This window comes from Pterocles gutturalis, unplaced genomic scaffold (genome assembly GCF_000699245.1).
Source record: "Pterocles gutturalis isolate BGI_N339 unplaced genomic scaffold, ASM69924v1 scaffold18177, whole genome shotgun sequence".
In the NCBI taxonomy this organism is placed as follows: domain Eukaryota; kingdom Metazoa; phylum Chordata; class Aves; order Pterocliformes; family Pteroclidae; genus Pterocles; species Pterocles gutturalis.
The window spans coordinates 35,539-51,474 of NW_010110581.1; the positions used below are offsets into that span (position 1 = coordinate 35,539).

Sequence of the window (15,936 nt, forward strand, 5' to 3'; positions counted from 1 at the left end):
CTCCATGGCAGTCAACAGAGAAGCTGGGGTGAATTAAAGCTGATGTAAAACTAGCATGGCACAGGTAAATGTAAGCCTAATGCTGCACACCATGCTGTGCTGCTGCCTTCACTTGCTAAGCAAGACAGATGCACAGCAGAAGTTGGGCTTCTCTGCTGAGAGAAATGCAAACTCTAGGAAAAGAGAGAGACAGCAAGAGACATCACTGCCCACAGTGACGGTGGCCCACAGCTGAGCAAGGTCCAGCAGTGTTGGTTTTTATTCCTGACTCCATGCATTTTTGCAGTAAAACTCTGCTGCATAAACAACTGAACAACACTGAGAGCAAGGACCAGAGTCTGAACCTGTCTGCAGCAAACTGCAGTGTCCAGCAACTTCTTCTCTCGTGCCCTGTATCTCTCAGCATCATCTCAGTGTCATGACGAGAGGGGATGAGACTACCTTCAGCCTGGAGGCTCTAGGACAATGTGGGTTTAAAATATGAACGACACCAGGAGAGATCTCAGTGACAACACTACTATGAAAGTGTGTGGCAGCACAACTGCCACTGATTTTAAAGGGACGGAGACAGTCTCACATTGAAAATAGTCATCTGGTAACTCCCTTCAGCTCTGTATTTAAGCACTTTGGATAGACTGGAGGTAGAGACGGGACAGGTCTGACACCCCCCTCCACGGAGCTTCTAACTGACTGCGCATTATGCCATCAGCATTTTTAAATTTAGACTAAGCCTGCAACAGATAACACTCGATGCTGTTTTGCCTGGGTGTCCAAAATTACAAACTCTTTCAAATCTTCAAAATGGTGAAAAACAAACCATTTACCTTTTTGTAAGCATTTCAGTCTTTCCTCCATACCCTGATTTGAAACAACAAAATAGAAATGGTGTGTCTTCTTTTGATGCAACAACCCATTTCAAGGAAGCACAACAGGTAACAGCAAACCAAATACGTGACCCAGAGGAGGCATTTGAGCAGGAGCCAAGCACAGCTCTTAAACACTCTGCAAACCTTTCATCTGTCACTCTCCAGCCTCTGCTTCATTTATGCTAGGAATTAGTAGAGTAGCAGTTAGCAATGCTGGTGGAGGAAACTGAAGGCTGGGTGTGGGAACAGGATGACTGTCTGAACACTTTTCTTATCTTCCCTCGATGCTTATGCTTCAGCCATGTCTCATCTACCGCAAGAGATCATTATCCCCCCTGCCTGTCCTGGCACCTCTGCACTGGCAATATCACTTCAGTATTTGTCAGCCAACCCACAGGTTCACACGTTTGTGCACATCTTGGCTGTCTTTTGCTTTACTATTGCTTGCTTCATTTAGATTTATATGCCACCTACTAGTAGTAAAGGAGCAGTTTTGTTTCCTTTCCTAATAAGTAATTTACTTCTGAAAGAACTTGATGTGTTAGCAGTTGGAGGAACATTCATCAAAAGAGTCAAATTCCTATTTCTTTATCCTGGGATATTTTGGATGGATTTTTCCCCTCCTTTTTCCCTTCTCAAATCCTGTCCCACCGATGCTTGCAATGGTCAGGTAGACAACCTAACTTAAAATACTGCTGCCAGCACTTTAAATCCTGTCTCACGTGGATCTCTTTGAGCTGGGTTAGCATGCACAGTATGTACAATGCCAGTGGTCTGTGGGAGCTCTTTGGGCTAGATACCAAACCCTGCTATCTTCATCATAATTCAATCAGTGATTGTAACCATGGGATATTTTATTTTAAAATATCTTGGAGTACATGCAGTCACTGTCACCTAGGAGATGCTGAGTGAGTAGGAGTTTAGCCACAGAGAATTTTGAAAAGTCATATTTTGCAGGGTGAATCAACTGATGATCCTTTCTTTAGCTGGGAAGCTGTCCATGTGACTATTGTGAAATAAAACATTACAAATACTTTATCCTTAAAATGTAGCTGCTTACAACTGTGTTCACATCTGGCACTTTAAAAATAGTAGTAAAAGTAGTTGGGTAGAAGCAGAAAAGAGAAGAACAGCGTAAGAGGGAAAAGGAACACAGAGGCTGAGGAAATGACTGAAACCCCAGTTACAACAGACAAAGAAGTGAAATCTATGGTTCTTGTATATAATTATGTAAGTTATTACCATTGGTGCTATGCCCATAAAAACACCAGTGAATATAACACAAATAAAAGTTCCTTGTGCATGTAGTCTGCCTAGACACGAACTCTTGGGGGGGGGGGAAGAGGACAAAAAAAAAAGGTATCCTTTAAAATAAAGGATGTTATAACCTTAAAAAAAGGTCATATGAAAAGTGTCCTGCTTTTCCAAATAGAATAAAAAGGTGGGAAAAAACAGAGCCTGTAGGTTTAGCTTTGTGTGTCAACACAAACATTGCCCTGCAGACAAATCCCTGTCTCCTGCCCCTTAATTAAGGAGCTGTCCCAGAGTTTTCTTAGATCAAAGAGAGAAACAAAGGAAAAGAAAACTATATGGGGAGAGAGAAAACAATAAGGTCTCTGTTTCCATCATGAAATTTACTGGGAGAACTGCCGTTTTACTGCAGAGCCACAGGTCTTTTCTATTTACAATTTCAAAGCCCAGTGCTAAATTTTCGAAGATGCTTGTGCCAGGTTCTGTTTCCAATTACCTGCATGCTGTGTGGTTTCCTAAGTGGGGTTTCTGCTACAACCGTAATCAGTCAAAAGTAAGTAATATCCACAAATGCTGGCTTGGATCAACAGGCTGTGCTGCATGTCTCTGGCAGCCCCATCCTGCCTGCAGGAAAATGCCTTCTTTACTATCAAAAGAACACAGCTAAGCTTAGACATATTTGGCTTTAATTTAGATGTAGGCCAGCAGCCCAAGAGAAAACTGGCAAGTGGACGTAAGGGGAAATGGATAATAAGCATTCTTTCTGTGACACCTCTTGGTGGGTTTTTCCTCCTCCCAAACAGCTTGGCAGTGGTGAATGCAAAAGGCTACACAGGATGCTTGAGCACCCAGCAGTAACAATTGGCCCTGTTCACTAAAAAAACAGCATCTATAGAGGATTTCCAGCTTAGGGACCTCCAAGTTTCCAGTTTTGAAAGGGAGCAGAAGCTACATGCAGAAGGACTGCAGGGCACAGCTCTTTCGGTAAGCAGGCTGTGCCCTTGAAATGGTGCAAAGCGCCCTTGCTAACAAGTTTGGGTGAACATGCTGTTGCAGCATTGCCAAGGGGAACTGGCAAGGGTTGCCCCATACTTTATTTTGCAATTTTAAGCCAGAGATGCTGTGGCAATCACCAGCTGGCTGGCAGAAGCAAGAACCAACTGTTCAGTGAACTACAACATCAAAAACATTTGAAAGGTCTTGACACAGGGACAAGTACTGCACTTCAGGTATCCTTACAATCTCAGATCCTTACATCTGCACATGGGAACACACTGGCAAAAGTGATGCAGCAAAAAGATCTTTGGGAAGCACAAATCACTGCTGTTCTGTTGAGTTCAGGCACCCAGGTTTGCAGCCTTTGACAAAACCTATGAAATCTAATGAAAATGCAACCCTTTCCAGGGAATATGTTTGGTTGTTTCTTTCCCCCAGACATTAGGGGATTTAAATTTATTACTTTTTTTTTTTTTTTTTTTTACTGACAGAATTCTAAATTCTCTGAAGTCTACAAAAAGCAACATTTCAATGCTGTAACAAGATTTTACCCTTATAGGACTTCTGGAAGAGAAAAAAAAACGATGCCTCACCTATTTAAATTTACACAAAGGACTCTGATGATCTGTTCAGTGCTTTTAACTGTTAGAGTTAAGACAAAGACATAATCAGCCTCAAAATCTTAAAAAGTTGAAGTTAAAAAAGTTAAAATTTGAACATTTCTGACCTTAATTAAACACAGACTGTGAAGTACTTAACTTCATTTCAGATGATGGGAGCAGAGAAGAGACTGAGAGGAAGATCTCCACTTTGTCATCCCACTTCTCTCCAGACTCCATGTCCTTCTGTGAGTATAAAATACATGGGCAAGAGGTGAAGGTAAAGGAATAGCCACAGCAGCGGTATTACCATTCTCGAACTGTCTATGTCCATGTATTAACTCACCTGGTTCCTCCGCCACAGAGACCTGTGCATCAGTAGAAAGGCAGGTGTCCCACTGCCTTTTCAGAGCCCAGGAGTGTCCTGGCTTCAGGTGCAAAGGGTGTGGCAAAAGGCCATAAATATGGACCAAAGTATGAACAATTTCACTCCACCTTTTATTCTGTTCAGCTCCATAGGAAAAAAAATATTCTGTTCACATGGAACAATGCAGTAAAAATTGAAACAGTAAAATAAAGCACTCTGCAGTATGAGCCAATATTCCCATAGTGCTTTACTGATGAAAAAAAAAAAAAATTCCAGTACCCGATGGGATTACTCATCTTTCTCTCCCTCCTTGCCTCCACTTTTTTCTTCAGAGAAAACTGACGCTTAAACAGTTTTTCTGCAGGAATAAATGGAAGCTTATGGCAGAACCAGAAATAAAACTAGGTCTTCCTAGTGCCTGTATTTCCTATTGCAAGAGCAGCAGAACCTAACTGTAATTCCATTGTTTAGTCATTGCCCATACAATTACCTGTGGTTTTCTTTTTTGACTGAGTGTGTGCTGGCGTACGTAGGAGTCAGAAAAACTTCAACTAGGAACTGTTTCCCAGGTAATCTGCACCTACAATTTCTTGAAGAGGAAGCTTCACTCAAGCCTCCTTTCGCTTCCTGCACTCTCTCCCCCTCCGCTGCCCCGCCAGCCACGGCACAGCAACGCAGGGAGTCCCTGTGTAGCTCTGCGGAAGATGAGCTGCTGCAGTCGCTCAACTGCCTGGGCTCATTTGCCTTTTTTTAGTGTCCTCAGAGAGCAGGGCAAGTTCAAAAAGGTGAACTTATTGCCTGGATCCCTTCACATTTAAACTGTGCCTGAGGAAGCCCTGGGACTGATGCAGAAACCTACGGTACATTCCAGCTGCTTCAAATACAGTAGCAACAACAAGAGTAGCCAATCCAAATACTGTTTTTTTTCACTGCCCCTTCAAAAATAACTTCTTTTACAAGTTCCCTTTTACCACATGTAAGCTGAGCTATTTTCTTGGCTCTCGGGACTGAAGGGCAACCTTGTAATTTGAGCAAGAGGAAGCCTGGAACTGTGCTCTCCCTGGAGACCTACAAACGAGTAACAACTGAGCTGCTGCACCTCTCCGGTTCTTGGGAGAGGGGATTTATGGTTTCACTCTTTTCTGTGGGCAGTGAGCCAGACAGTCTGGTCAGGAAAACAGTGGGAGCCAGAACGACTTTTGTTCCCCATGTCCTTCCAGTTGTTGCTTACAACAGGGAGTAGCCTCTTACAACAGAGGAGGAGCCTCTGCACCTTCCTCTTCTTGGCTGGAGGCACAATGACCCTTTCTAGACTGAGATAAAAGCATGTTATAGGCATAGACGGTGTTATGTGTACTGACATTCGCTGATACACCGACAGCATGCTTGAAAAGTCTAATGTAGCAACGACAGCAAGTATGGTGAGTTAAATGTCAGGCTGTGCTCCTTGCCATCAGTGCATCAGCCAGCTGAATAAGAGGCAGCACACGCTTGTAGGGACCAGGCCTTTCAAACAAACATCACTGTCGTGGTTTTAACCTCCCCAGCAGACAAACACCACGCAGCCTCTTGCTCACCCTCCCTCATCCCAGGGAGGGGGAGGGAATTGGAGGGGTAAAGGCAGAGAGATTTGTGGGTTGACATAAGAACAATTTCATAACTGAAATAAAATAAAATTAATAATAATAATGATAAATTATAATGAGTGATATACAGTGCAACTGCTCACCACCCACTGACCAAGGCTCAGCCTGGCCCTGACTAGCGATCCTGGAAGAGAAAAAATCCCAAGACTGCAATCCTGAAAGAGAAAGAGATAGATTTTCCCAGCCAACCCTCATCTACACACTGAGCATGACATTGTACGATACGGAACATCCCGTTGGCCATTTGGATCTGTTCCTCTGGTTATGCTCCCTCCCAGCTTTTTGTGCACCTACATACCAGCAAAACATGGGAAGCTGGAAAGTCCTTGATTTCTTACCAACAACTAAGAATCAGTATATTATGTACATTCTTCTCATACCAAATCCCATACTGAATCCAAAACACAGCAGTATTCCAGCTACTAAGAAAATTTGCTCTATCCCAGCTGAAACCAGGAAAATTACCTATATCAATACACACTATCATCATACCTTTATACTCCAACTCTGTCAAAGGCAAACCAGAGTTGGTCATAGCCAGAATCTACATTTAAATAACACTTGATTAATTGGAGTAGTGCTTAACAAGGAGATATGAAGGAAGTTGCTGATGAATTGAGGTGTTTCTTTCAATTTTTTTTCCACTGGTATTTTGACACTTTGTTTTGATTTAGGACAGTGATAGAGTACTGCACCTCCAAGGTATGTTATCAAATCACACAGTCGGAATCTGTAATTGCTTTCAAAAGATAGGCGGGAGCACATAACTAGAGTAATACAAAGGAAAGAACTTCAGCTTCTCTTAATTAGCCCATGGAAGTTCCCACACAGCGCTGCTCCCAGTCCAGGAGATGTCTCATGGCCCTGCATGATTCTGAGTTTTCCCAATGGTTTAAATTGTACTTTTAAAAAGACTCTCTGCCTGCCTAGAACTTCATTATTATCTAAAAAGAGACTGGCAATGGTGGCAAAAATTGACCGGCTTATTTGCATTCCCTAAAGTTATTATTAATCTCAGCTTCTATTTCTCTGATTCTAATAAAGATTCAGCATTTTCTTTAATTAGAAAAATATGTGAGAGACATATAATCAATCATTGCAGATGACAGATTCATTTACCCATGCAGAATGGGTAAAAAAATGCTACAAATTTTCTACTCACAAACTCTGCAATGATTTTTCACATGCAAAGAACTGCAAAACACCGGGACGGGGGAGAAAAAAAAAAACCCACTTCCATCTGTAATGCTCTAAGAAACTGTTGATAAATTAGGCCCTGACAACTGAGATAGGGGTTTCTAAATAGTGTGGGGATTTACTTCATTCTGCAGCAGTTTGTGCTCTTCCTTCATTACTCAGAGATCTCCTACCTGCTCAATACTTTAATCATGCCATTACTTGTTCTTGTAGCTGCAGTCTGCAGTGACTAAAAGCACAGGCAAGCTTAAAAAAAAAGTGCAAAACTCTTGCCTTAAGTTTGCATTATGATTAATTTAATTGCTCACAATTTTATTTATTTCCTTAGGAAGCAAACAGCTTGTGGTTTATTGTACCATTCTGCCAAGAAGCAGATGGATTAAGTCTTCCCCGCTTCATCTAGAAACTTACAGCTTTATTAAGGGAAAAAATTAGCAGGCTAGGGAAGGAAAGTCTGCCTCCTGAGGAAAGGAAAAGGAGTTTCATTGGTTTCCAATAAATTCACAGACTCCCTGTACAACCTGTTGGAATGCTCAAGCACTGAGAGAAATGCACACAAGCTGCAAAGAACAAAAAAAAAAAAAAAAAAAAAAGAGAGAAACAGAAGGAAAATAGAGGGGAAAAAAGAGAGTGTGACATGAGAAAAAAAGAGAAAGGAGAAAAATAGAAAGAAAAAATAAAAATAGAAAGGAGAAAATGAAAGAAAAAGCAAAATAAAAAGGGGTGGGGGGAAGAAAAAGACATCACCTTCAAAACTCTCCATGCGTAAACTGCTCACTGGGGAATTCATTGAGAACTGGCGCTGTCAGCACACTAAGAGCACAGCGATGAAGAGCATGGCCTAAGACCACCAGGCATATTCTGCTTCCTCTCTCCTTCGCATCAGTACGGCTGTCATTCAGAGGATACACATTCAGCTCCTTTCTGCCGTTGCTCACTGCAGGAGTGACCTGCCAAGCAGGCTGTGCTCCCTGCCCTCAGCAGCTGAGCTTGCTCACTAGGAGCTGCTCCCGGTGGTATTTACGAGATGTAGATGCTCTTCGCACTCATTTCAAAAAGATGCCTGCAGGTACTGCCACAGCTGAGTAATGAGTGCCTGCTGCTCCCCTGACCTACTTTTAGCAGATGATAGGCTTTCCTAGTCTATGAATGCTTTCTCTTCTGTTTACAGGTGCCTACACAACACAGTCCTGAACCAGGAATGGGGTTTGTTCCTAGGCATGGTCCCAGTATTAATAGTTACTAACTCATCCCCACCCATAATGGATACATCCATCCACAGGTCGTAAACTCATTTTCGATGACGCTGTTGTTTTGTACACTGGATAATTACTCAGTATGACATGGGAGTTCTCACGTATACGTGGCTTCCCCACTTGCACAGTCTAGGAACAGAAGCAGATTAGTCTTTCCCGCAAGACTTCTCTGCCTTCAGGGGAATGCAAGTCAACACCATCTGCCTACAGATGTTTTCATACAAAATCTTTTGTGGTTTTTGAAGTCCATTACATGGACACAAGTGATGCTAAAAACACGCGTTGTACCTGGAAACACATGATAACAGGGGATCCTCTGCACCCAAATCAAGAGAACTTTGAAACCCAAACCTTTCGTGCTACAACTGGTGGTTTCAGTGTTTCAGAACTGGAAAATTAATCTTGTGCCATGGCAAAAGTTATTGGACCCAGCCATATCATTTACCAGACTGTGGATAAACCTGAAGTTTGAGCCTGGGGCCTAGGCATCCTGAGAGATGTAGGTGCAAAATGTTCAACGAACCAAGCAGGAGTACACAGTACAGGAGAACTGCAGGAGTACACATTTCATTTGCACTAAGCTTCCCAATGTCTAGTTCACAGCAGAGAAAAATGACAGGGTTAAGGAATTCATATTCTAATGAAGTAAAAAAAAATACACATTCAAGTTAGTGATTGCCCAAGTCTTATTCTATCAGAGCTTCTATTTCTCTTTTCCAATTAAGGTCCCTAGTAAATTACAACAGACTCAAAAACTCTAGGGCTGAATGCAACAAGTTTTCTGGCAATCTAAGAGGTTTGGTTGAATTATTCCAGATTTACCCTGGTTTAACCAGCATCAGAATTTGGCCATTCTGAAGAAAATGTATCAAAGCTGAAATAGGTAGTGCTTGCATCTTGGAGCAGACAAGGAAACAATGAAATGACACCACGTCCAACCCCACCTACTCTCTCTCAGAATCCTGGAGTTTTCAAACAGGTTATATGACTTTGTTTCAAGCAAGATGTCTGATGAGAAAATAAGCAGGAGACAAAGTACGAAATTCAAGTTGTGTTTGATTCTACTTCTTCTTCCTCTGCTGTAAATCTACTCCAGCCAAAAATCTGATGTGTGACATAAGACAGGAGAGTATCCTGGGAAAACCTATGTACAACTTCTATAAATAAATAATGTACTTTAACATACTGACAAGAAAAAAAAAAAAGGAAATAAAAATTAATTGAACTGGAGCTTATGCTAATCTGTATTCAGGAAAGTTCTTTCGCTGCAGAATATTTCATGTTCCCAACACCCAGGGCACTGTGAAATAAAAATATTCCCTTTCACTTAGCCTTAGAAACATTTCCTAAACATTTTACTTTTTTGATAATCCATACAATTTTGTCTTTGCTTTATAAGAACAAATATAATACTGTGTACTGATTGGATGGATGACAAAGAAAAAACACCAATTACCCAAAAATCCCTAAGGGGGAGCATAAGCTTTTTGTATGTATTTATTTCATTACAGCATAAGTTGGAATACATAAAAAGCTTTACCTCTATATACTTAAAAAAAAGAAACTGTTAATACATCAGTTACACATATAATTCACCTGAATCATGAACAGTGTCTAAAGCATTTGCATTAGTTAATCTGTTGTAAGTGGCAGCATCAACATTGATATTTCATGACTTCACAAATTTGTCCAAGGTTTATCCACTAAGACTTAAAAGCAAAACACAAGACTCCTGCAAAAAGTAGCTTATTAAACAATGTGGTTGTTTGAGATGTATTGCAGGTGCAAAATGATAAGACTAACAACGTAACTAGTAAAAACTTGGGCTATTTAAGAAATATTTGAAAAAAAAATTGCCCTGTAGTCACCACTATCTTAAGTACCAACTCTGGTTTCCCTTCCCTGCTATTTTTTTGTTACAGCTGGATATAGTAGGTATTTTTTACTCCTAATTCCTCTCTTCCCTCCTACCCCTCTACCCCACATTCCCATTTCTTCCCATGGAGTAATTTATGAAAGAGAGCCTCCAAAATAGCCTGCTGATTCCTAATACCAGTGGGTGTATTCCAGCACCTCTCAGCATTCAGTAGGCCAAAACAAATGAAAAGTGTGTGATTATATATTCTGAGTGCACAACTGTACTGAGCTTGTGTGTCAGTCTCAGGTTTTAGTAGCAGTAATGTAATGCCAGAATAGTTCCAGTAATCTACTAAATGTGTGGAACTATTACAAACTTGCATTAAATTGCCTCAGAGCAGGAGCTGAGGCAGGAAACACACTTAAATAAGAGCATACTTTGCTACAGCAGTCCTCAGGCTCACACTGGTAATAGCTACACAGAGATGTTCTGTTAAATCCAATGAGTCTGGTGCGCAGAATAAAGGCAGACAAAAAAAGAAATTCATTAAATGCTTGTTACTACAACTGCTCAACAGTACCACCATTCCCCCTTCTTGTGCTTTCTTAAGTTTCCCAGAAGCAGTGCCACTCAAAAATAAGCCCAAAGATACAATTCTGTCTAAATCTTCTGGGTTCATTCAAACAGAAAGCACTACATGTCAATCCAGACACAAAGCAAATCACCCCAGTACCACTGTTAAGCTTTGGGATAGTGAAGGGTAACACATCTACAGACTGGTCAATGGAACGGATACTGTAAAGCAGGAAAAGCAACAGGCCATCATGAATAGAGATAATGAGGACACAACACTCTGAGAGCCAATCAAACAGCACAGGAGAGTTACAGCTTTCACGTGAATTTATTCTTTTATCACTTTAAAGGTACTTATTTACAAAGAATTTTTTTTTTTTTGTGGACAGAATTTACATCAGCTACTGCACAATTTTATTCATTAATAGGGTATGATTAGCATCCTTCCCATGTTGCTTAATGGTGCTTGTTTTGATCAAATAGGGTTATTCTTTTGCCAATTATTCCTTTGACTTAATTTCCAAGTGTAAACAGAATTGGTACAAATGCCTTTGCTGCAATTAAGATTTCTTTTTACGGAACTAGTTAATAGATGGAAATAGTAAAGTTCCATCTGTTATTAACATTTGCTAAGAAGCCTTGCTTCTTTATTGAAGCAGGGATTTTGTTTTAGATGTAAGGAAGGCTTTCGGCATTTCCATGTTAGGCACTGCAACACCTCTTTACCAAGGCATCACCCCTGAGAAGAATCCAAATTCCCTGCCTGACCTCCCAGGACAGTGCACAGAGTCCCTCACCTCACACTGGCAACCCAGAACACAGAGGCTGTCTGGAAAAGCTATCCACAGAAGAAAACTTGCCCAATTGCACCAACATGTACTAAACGAGTTCCCAAATTACCCATTGAGGAGTTGGAGCCTGGAATCTACCAGAACTCAGTGTGCAGGAGCCTACGCATGCTCTTGGAGGATTTACATGAGGTTCATCCCTGCAAAAGAGCCATAGGAGGTGGTCCCAATACTCTTCTTCTAAATAGTCACCTAGATTTGAGAACACACACACATATGAAGTGGGAGGCCTCAGTTCAGTCCTTACCTTAAGGAAATTCAAGCCTATGTCCTCCAGCAGATGACCTTGAAAACAGGAATACTCTAGGGAGGAGGAAGCATAAGAATTATCTCCTGCACATCCTATTAAAAGTGGGAGAAGGGGACTGTGAGATTCATGGAGAAGAAAGACAGCAGAGAGGACTACATCTCTCCAGCTAGTCCCAGATCAATCAGTGAGAATGCGGGTTTGGATCCACCCACCTGGATAATTTCTAAGATTTTTAGCCAATTAATGTATAATACAAAATGCATAAATATTTAGAGATCAAGGATTAGCTCTAAGAGGTCCTTCAATCCATTGGCAATCAGGCGGTGGGAGATATGGATTGAATCCTTGCAGGCTACAAAAGTGAACACATATCTCCATGTTCCATGCAAATACACTGGCCTTCAGGCTATTAGATAAAATAGCTCAGTCCTAAAAGCAAAATATATCCAAACACATGCAAACACAATTTAAGGGTGGCCCAGCCCTTTGGTTTGTAGCATAAAACCATATTACACCAGGGGCTTCTGGATATTTTCAAAGGAGCGGAGGCAGTAGCTGGGTAGGTGCATAACTGCTCAGAGGTGAGCAGTTCGGAATGGGTGGAGAGAAACTGCTCAGCACCTCCGCAAGTCAAAGGGACAGGGGTTGCTCAGGTTAAGTTGAACTGGAGAGTTCTAGGATGACAATTTTGGTCTTCAAATGCCTGCAGTCTACCTAAATGATTTTAGTACCCAAGTTGGTCGGATTTTTTTGGATAGGCTGAAGATATAACTGGGTGAAAAAACAACTCTCAGCAAACCTGCCACAGGCTTTCCAGGGAGGAAACAGAGGCCACAGAGTAGGAAATCTGTCTAGAAACGTGCCTCTGTTGTCAATCATCAGGCTGTGATTATGCAAAGAGTGTACAAAGGAAACAGGTCTGATGGACAGCTACTAATGAAGACCAGACCTGCCCTCATTTACACTGTGTAAACAGTGAAAGCGGGTAAGCACTTGATTCAATCCTTTCTAACAATAGGAGCTAGCAAAAATACAAACCACTGCAGGTTCGTAGAATGCTTATTACTGTAAAGATTACGTCCAAATACACTTCTTCATGATGTACAGCAACAAATAACGGACGAAAGGATCTGTTTCATTCTTTCCCAAAAGTCTGTGGCATATTTTCACAGCTTAAATCATGGACACTTCCCAAAACTCATCTAGAAGCATTGTCATGCATTAGCAGGAATGAAAATGCTTAATTAATGCTTAATTAATAGGAATGCAGAAGGTGGCTTGATTCCTCACTATGCCGTAGTATAAGACCTATGCTACACAACATTTTGAATTATGAAATCGCATTGTATTGTAAGATAAAACAGATATTGCCTTGCCTGTTCCTGGCGACTCTACTAATTCAAAATCCGGCCCCGCACTTATGTCTTTAGTTTAAGTATGCGCCCAAGTGTTTCACTACACAGTTTGATATACTTTCTACAGTTAACACAAAAATGATGCTGAAAGCAAACACATCTTTTTCTTTTTTTTTCTCCTGCTCAAGTTACAATGCTGTAAGTTAATTTAGAGTCAGCATTTCCAAGGATTCTTGTCTGAGAATTAAGTCCACCATTCAGTGAAAAAAACCCAATTTCTTTGTGACTCGCTAATGAATACGCCATCTGTGGTATTAAATTCCACTGCACCAACCTCTACTGAGGCTAAGACAAGCACCACACTCTGCAGGCCTACAGCTCCTACCTGGGTGATCAGCACACTAGGGAATAGGCTCGCTTGGCTAGAACTTTCAGGACTTAAAAAACTAAAGTGAAGGAAAGAAATATCTATAAGTTTCACTATTCTCTTTTGTGAAGATGGTGTTGAAGGAAAGAAATATCTATAAGTTTCACTATTCTCTTTTGTGAAGATGGTGTCTCTTAGGACAGAGCCTGCTGCCTTCCTTTGGAACTAGCAATAACATATAAGAATGCTAATGGCCTGTTTAACAGAAACATCTTAATAAAACATAAAAAGATCTTCTTTCTTTGATGTAAGGTCCCTATGCCTTCCTAAAATATGAATCTATACTAGAGCTTTGAGTATAAATAATTCCCTACCACAGTCCATGCCAGTTCCAGGCTGAATTACCAATAGCAAAAACACTGGTTCTGTTTTTGCAGAAAAGGTTTCTCAGTGATTTACTGTAAAGCTAAAACACTTGCCTATTATTTTTTTTAATATAAAATGTACAAAATAAATGTGCCCTTTTCAATGTAGTCTGTCTGTGTAGACAGTTTACACTTTTCCAGTTATGAGTAACATGACAAAAAGTATGCTCCAGCTTTCCACAGGCAGGAAGAAGCTTTGCATGGTTTCATCTCGTTAGGATGCTGCTCCACAAACAGCAGTTTTGGGTGGTTCAGAATCCCAGCGACAATGCAGGCCATCAGCAGGTACTGCAAGTAACAAGGACTTATTGATTACACCAATCGTTAAATCAAAATAAATAAAGCAATCTCTCAATCAAAAGTTAGGGAAATAACATCATGCACAACATAATCAACATGTGTAGCACATTCCTGTCCTCCTTTGACGGCCTTGTACTAAGTTGGAAAAGCCTCTTGCCACAGGATACTGAACATACAGTGAAACATTTAAGCTGTCTGCAGTTAGTTTCAAAGAATTTACATTTGGTTTAGGTTAATTTTCCTTGTCCTGCACTTAATTAACGAGCAGCTGAAGTACAAAATATTTCCCCCAACTCTAGTGGCATACATGGTTACGTCAATTGGTTACAGTCTGAACAGCTTCGGTTCACTTTTGTTATAATTTAAAATCTCTGATAAAAAAGGTAACACAACGCTGTCTTTTTATACAGAAACCATTGGTTTTTTTCAGATAAAGGACATAACAACATTTCATATCAGCTATAATATGCCACATTCTAAAAAGGTAACTTGCCTTTTGTTTTTTTTTTTTTTTTTTTTGTATTCCAAATACAAACATGTGGCACACATTTGTGTTGCTTAAAACTTTAAGTCTGGTATCTGTCGAATCATTCATTGCGGTTGAAATTCCTGTGACCGCACAGTGCCATGTCTTCCTTAAACCATCTACTGTGCCAGAAATGAAAGGCTGTGATGGAGATGTTCTTCCTATACTTTTCTAACAAGGAAATAGTTGGTTTAACATAAAAACAAATGCAGCTAAACTACATTGCCAGCAGTGTTTATCCCTCAGTATCATCCCAGAGAGAAAGAAAACAAATGGCAGAAAAGGCTCCAGCCCAGATTGCAACTACGTGTAAACACGTGACCAACACTTAAAAGTTACGTCCCATTACAACACTGTTGTCAGGAATTTTTCAGAAATCCAGGTGTAAAAAAGTTTTTCTCAGATTAGGAATTGGCACAAACATAATCCAGAGATTATCCTTTATAGCAGCTTTTCTTTTCATGTGCTCAGCTTTTCACACAAAGCACAGCACGAGAAGAGTTACAACTGACTTACGACCAAGTGGTTCCAGCTCAAAATCTTGGGAGCGGAGAAAAGAGGGAGCCCCGTCTCTCTGCAGACTAGCCAGAGAGCCTCTGTAGCGGGCAGTTTGTGGGTCCCCACAGCTGCAAGCCAGCTCCCCACTCAGGAAGCCAGAGCCAACCGGCCAACTCACAGCGAGAGGGAGCCCTCCTGGTCCCCTGCTTTGTCCAGCCTCTCGGGCAGGATGAGCACAAAGGGTAGGAGGACACCCTTAGCATCCAGGGGAGCTTTAAGAAGCTCCCCGTCAAAGGTGCCCTTGAGCCCACCATCCGCTTCCACCTCACCATCCTGGGCTAGGCTGAAGCGGAGGGTGCCGGTCCGGTTGACACAGTAGATGGTGTTGCCCAAGGGGGCGCAGCGGAAGGGCTGGATGGGGCCACTGCTGGGCCGCAGGCTGGCACACTGGCTCCAGCGCTTGGCCACCGTGTTGTACCGGAAAACTTCGACACCACCACCAGTCCCACCACCTGGGCCCTGCTCCCCACCACGGCCACTGCTCACGTCGAAGCGGTAGATGAAGCTCTTGAAGGCCACCATGTCAGCAGAGCGCCGGCGGCTGCTATTGTAAGGGCACTCCTGCCACTCATCACGCTTGGGGTCATACTTGAGCAGGCGGTAGAAGAGGGAGCCCCCCGACACATAGATCTCCCCATTGCAGGTAGTGGCCTCATGAGCCACAGCAAAGGCACCCTTGGGGAGGGGTGCCACAGGGC

General features: G+C 41.7%; 1 protein-coding gene across 1 annotated transcript in view; it reads right to left on the bottom strand.

Annotated features, from left to right (window-relative positions):
* Positions 1-15,352: 15,352 nt before the first annotated feature.
* The window catches only part of LOC104461751 (kelch repeat and BTB domain-containing protein 11-like), a gene marked incomplete at its 5' end in the record, with an annotated part of 913 nt that continues 329 nt past the window's right edge, over positions 15,353-15,936 (bottom strand). The window contains 1 exon segment of the mRNA XM_010073443.1: positions 15,353-15,936. This exon segment is cut by the window's right edge and continues 33 nt beyond it. Within this exon segment, the coding sequence (XP_010071745.1) occupies positions 15,353-15,936 (584 nt within the window).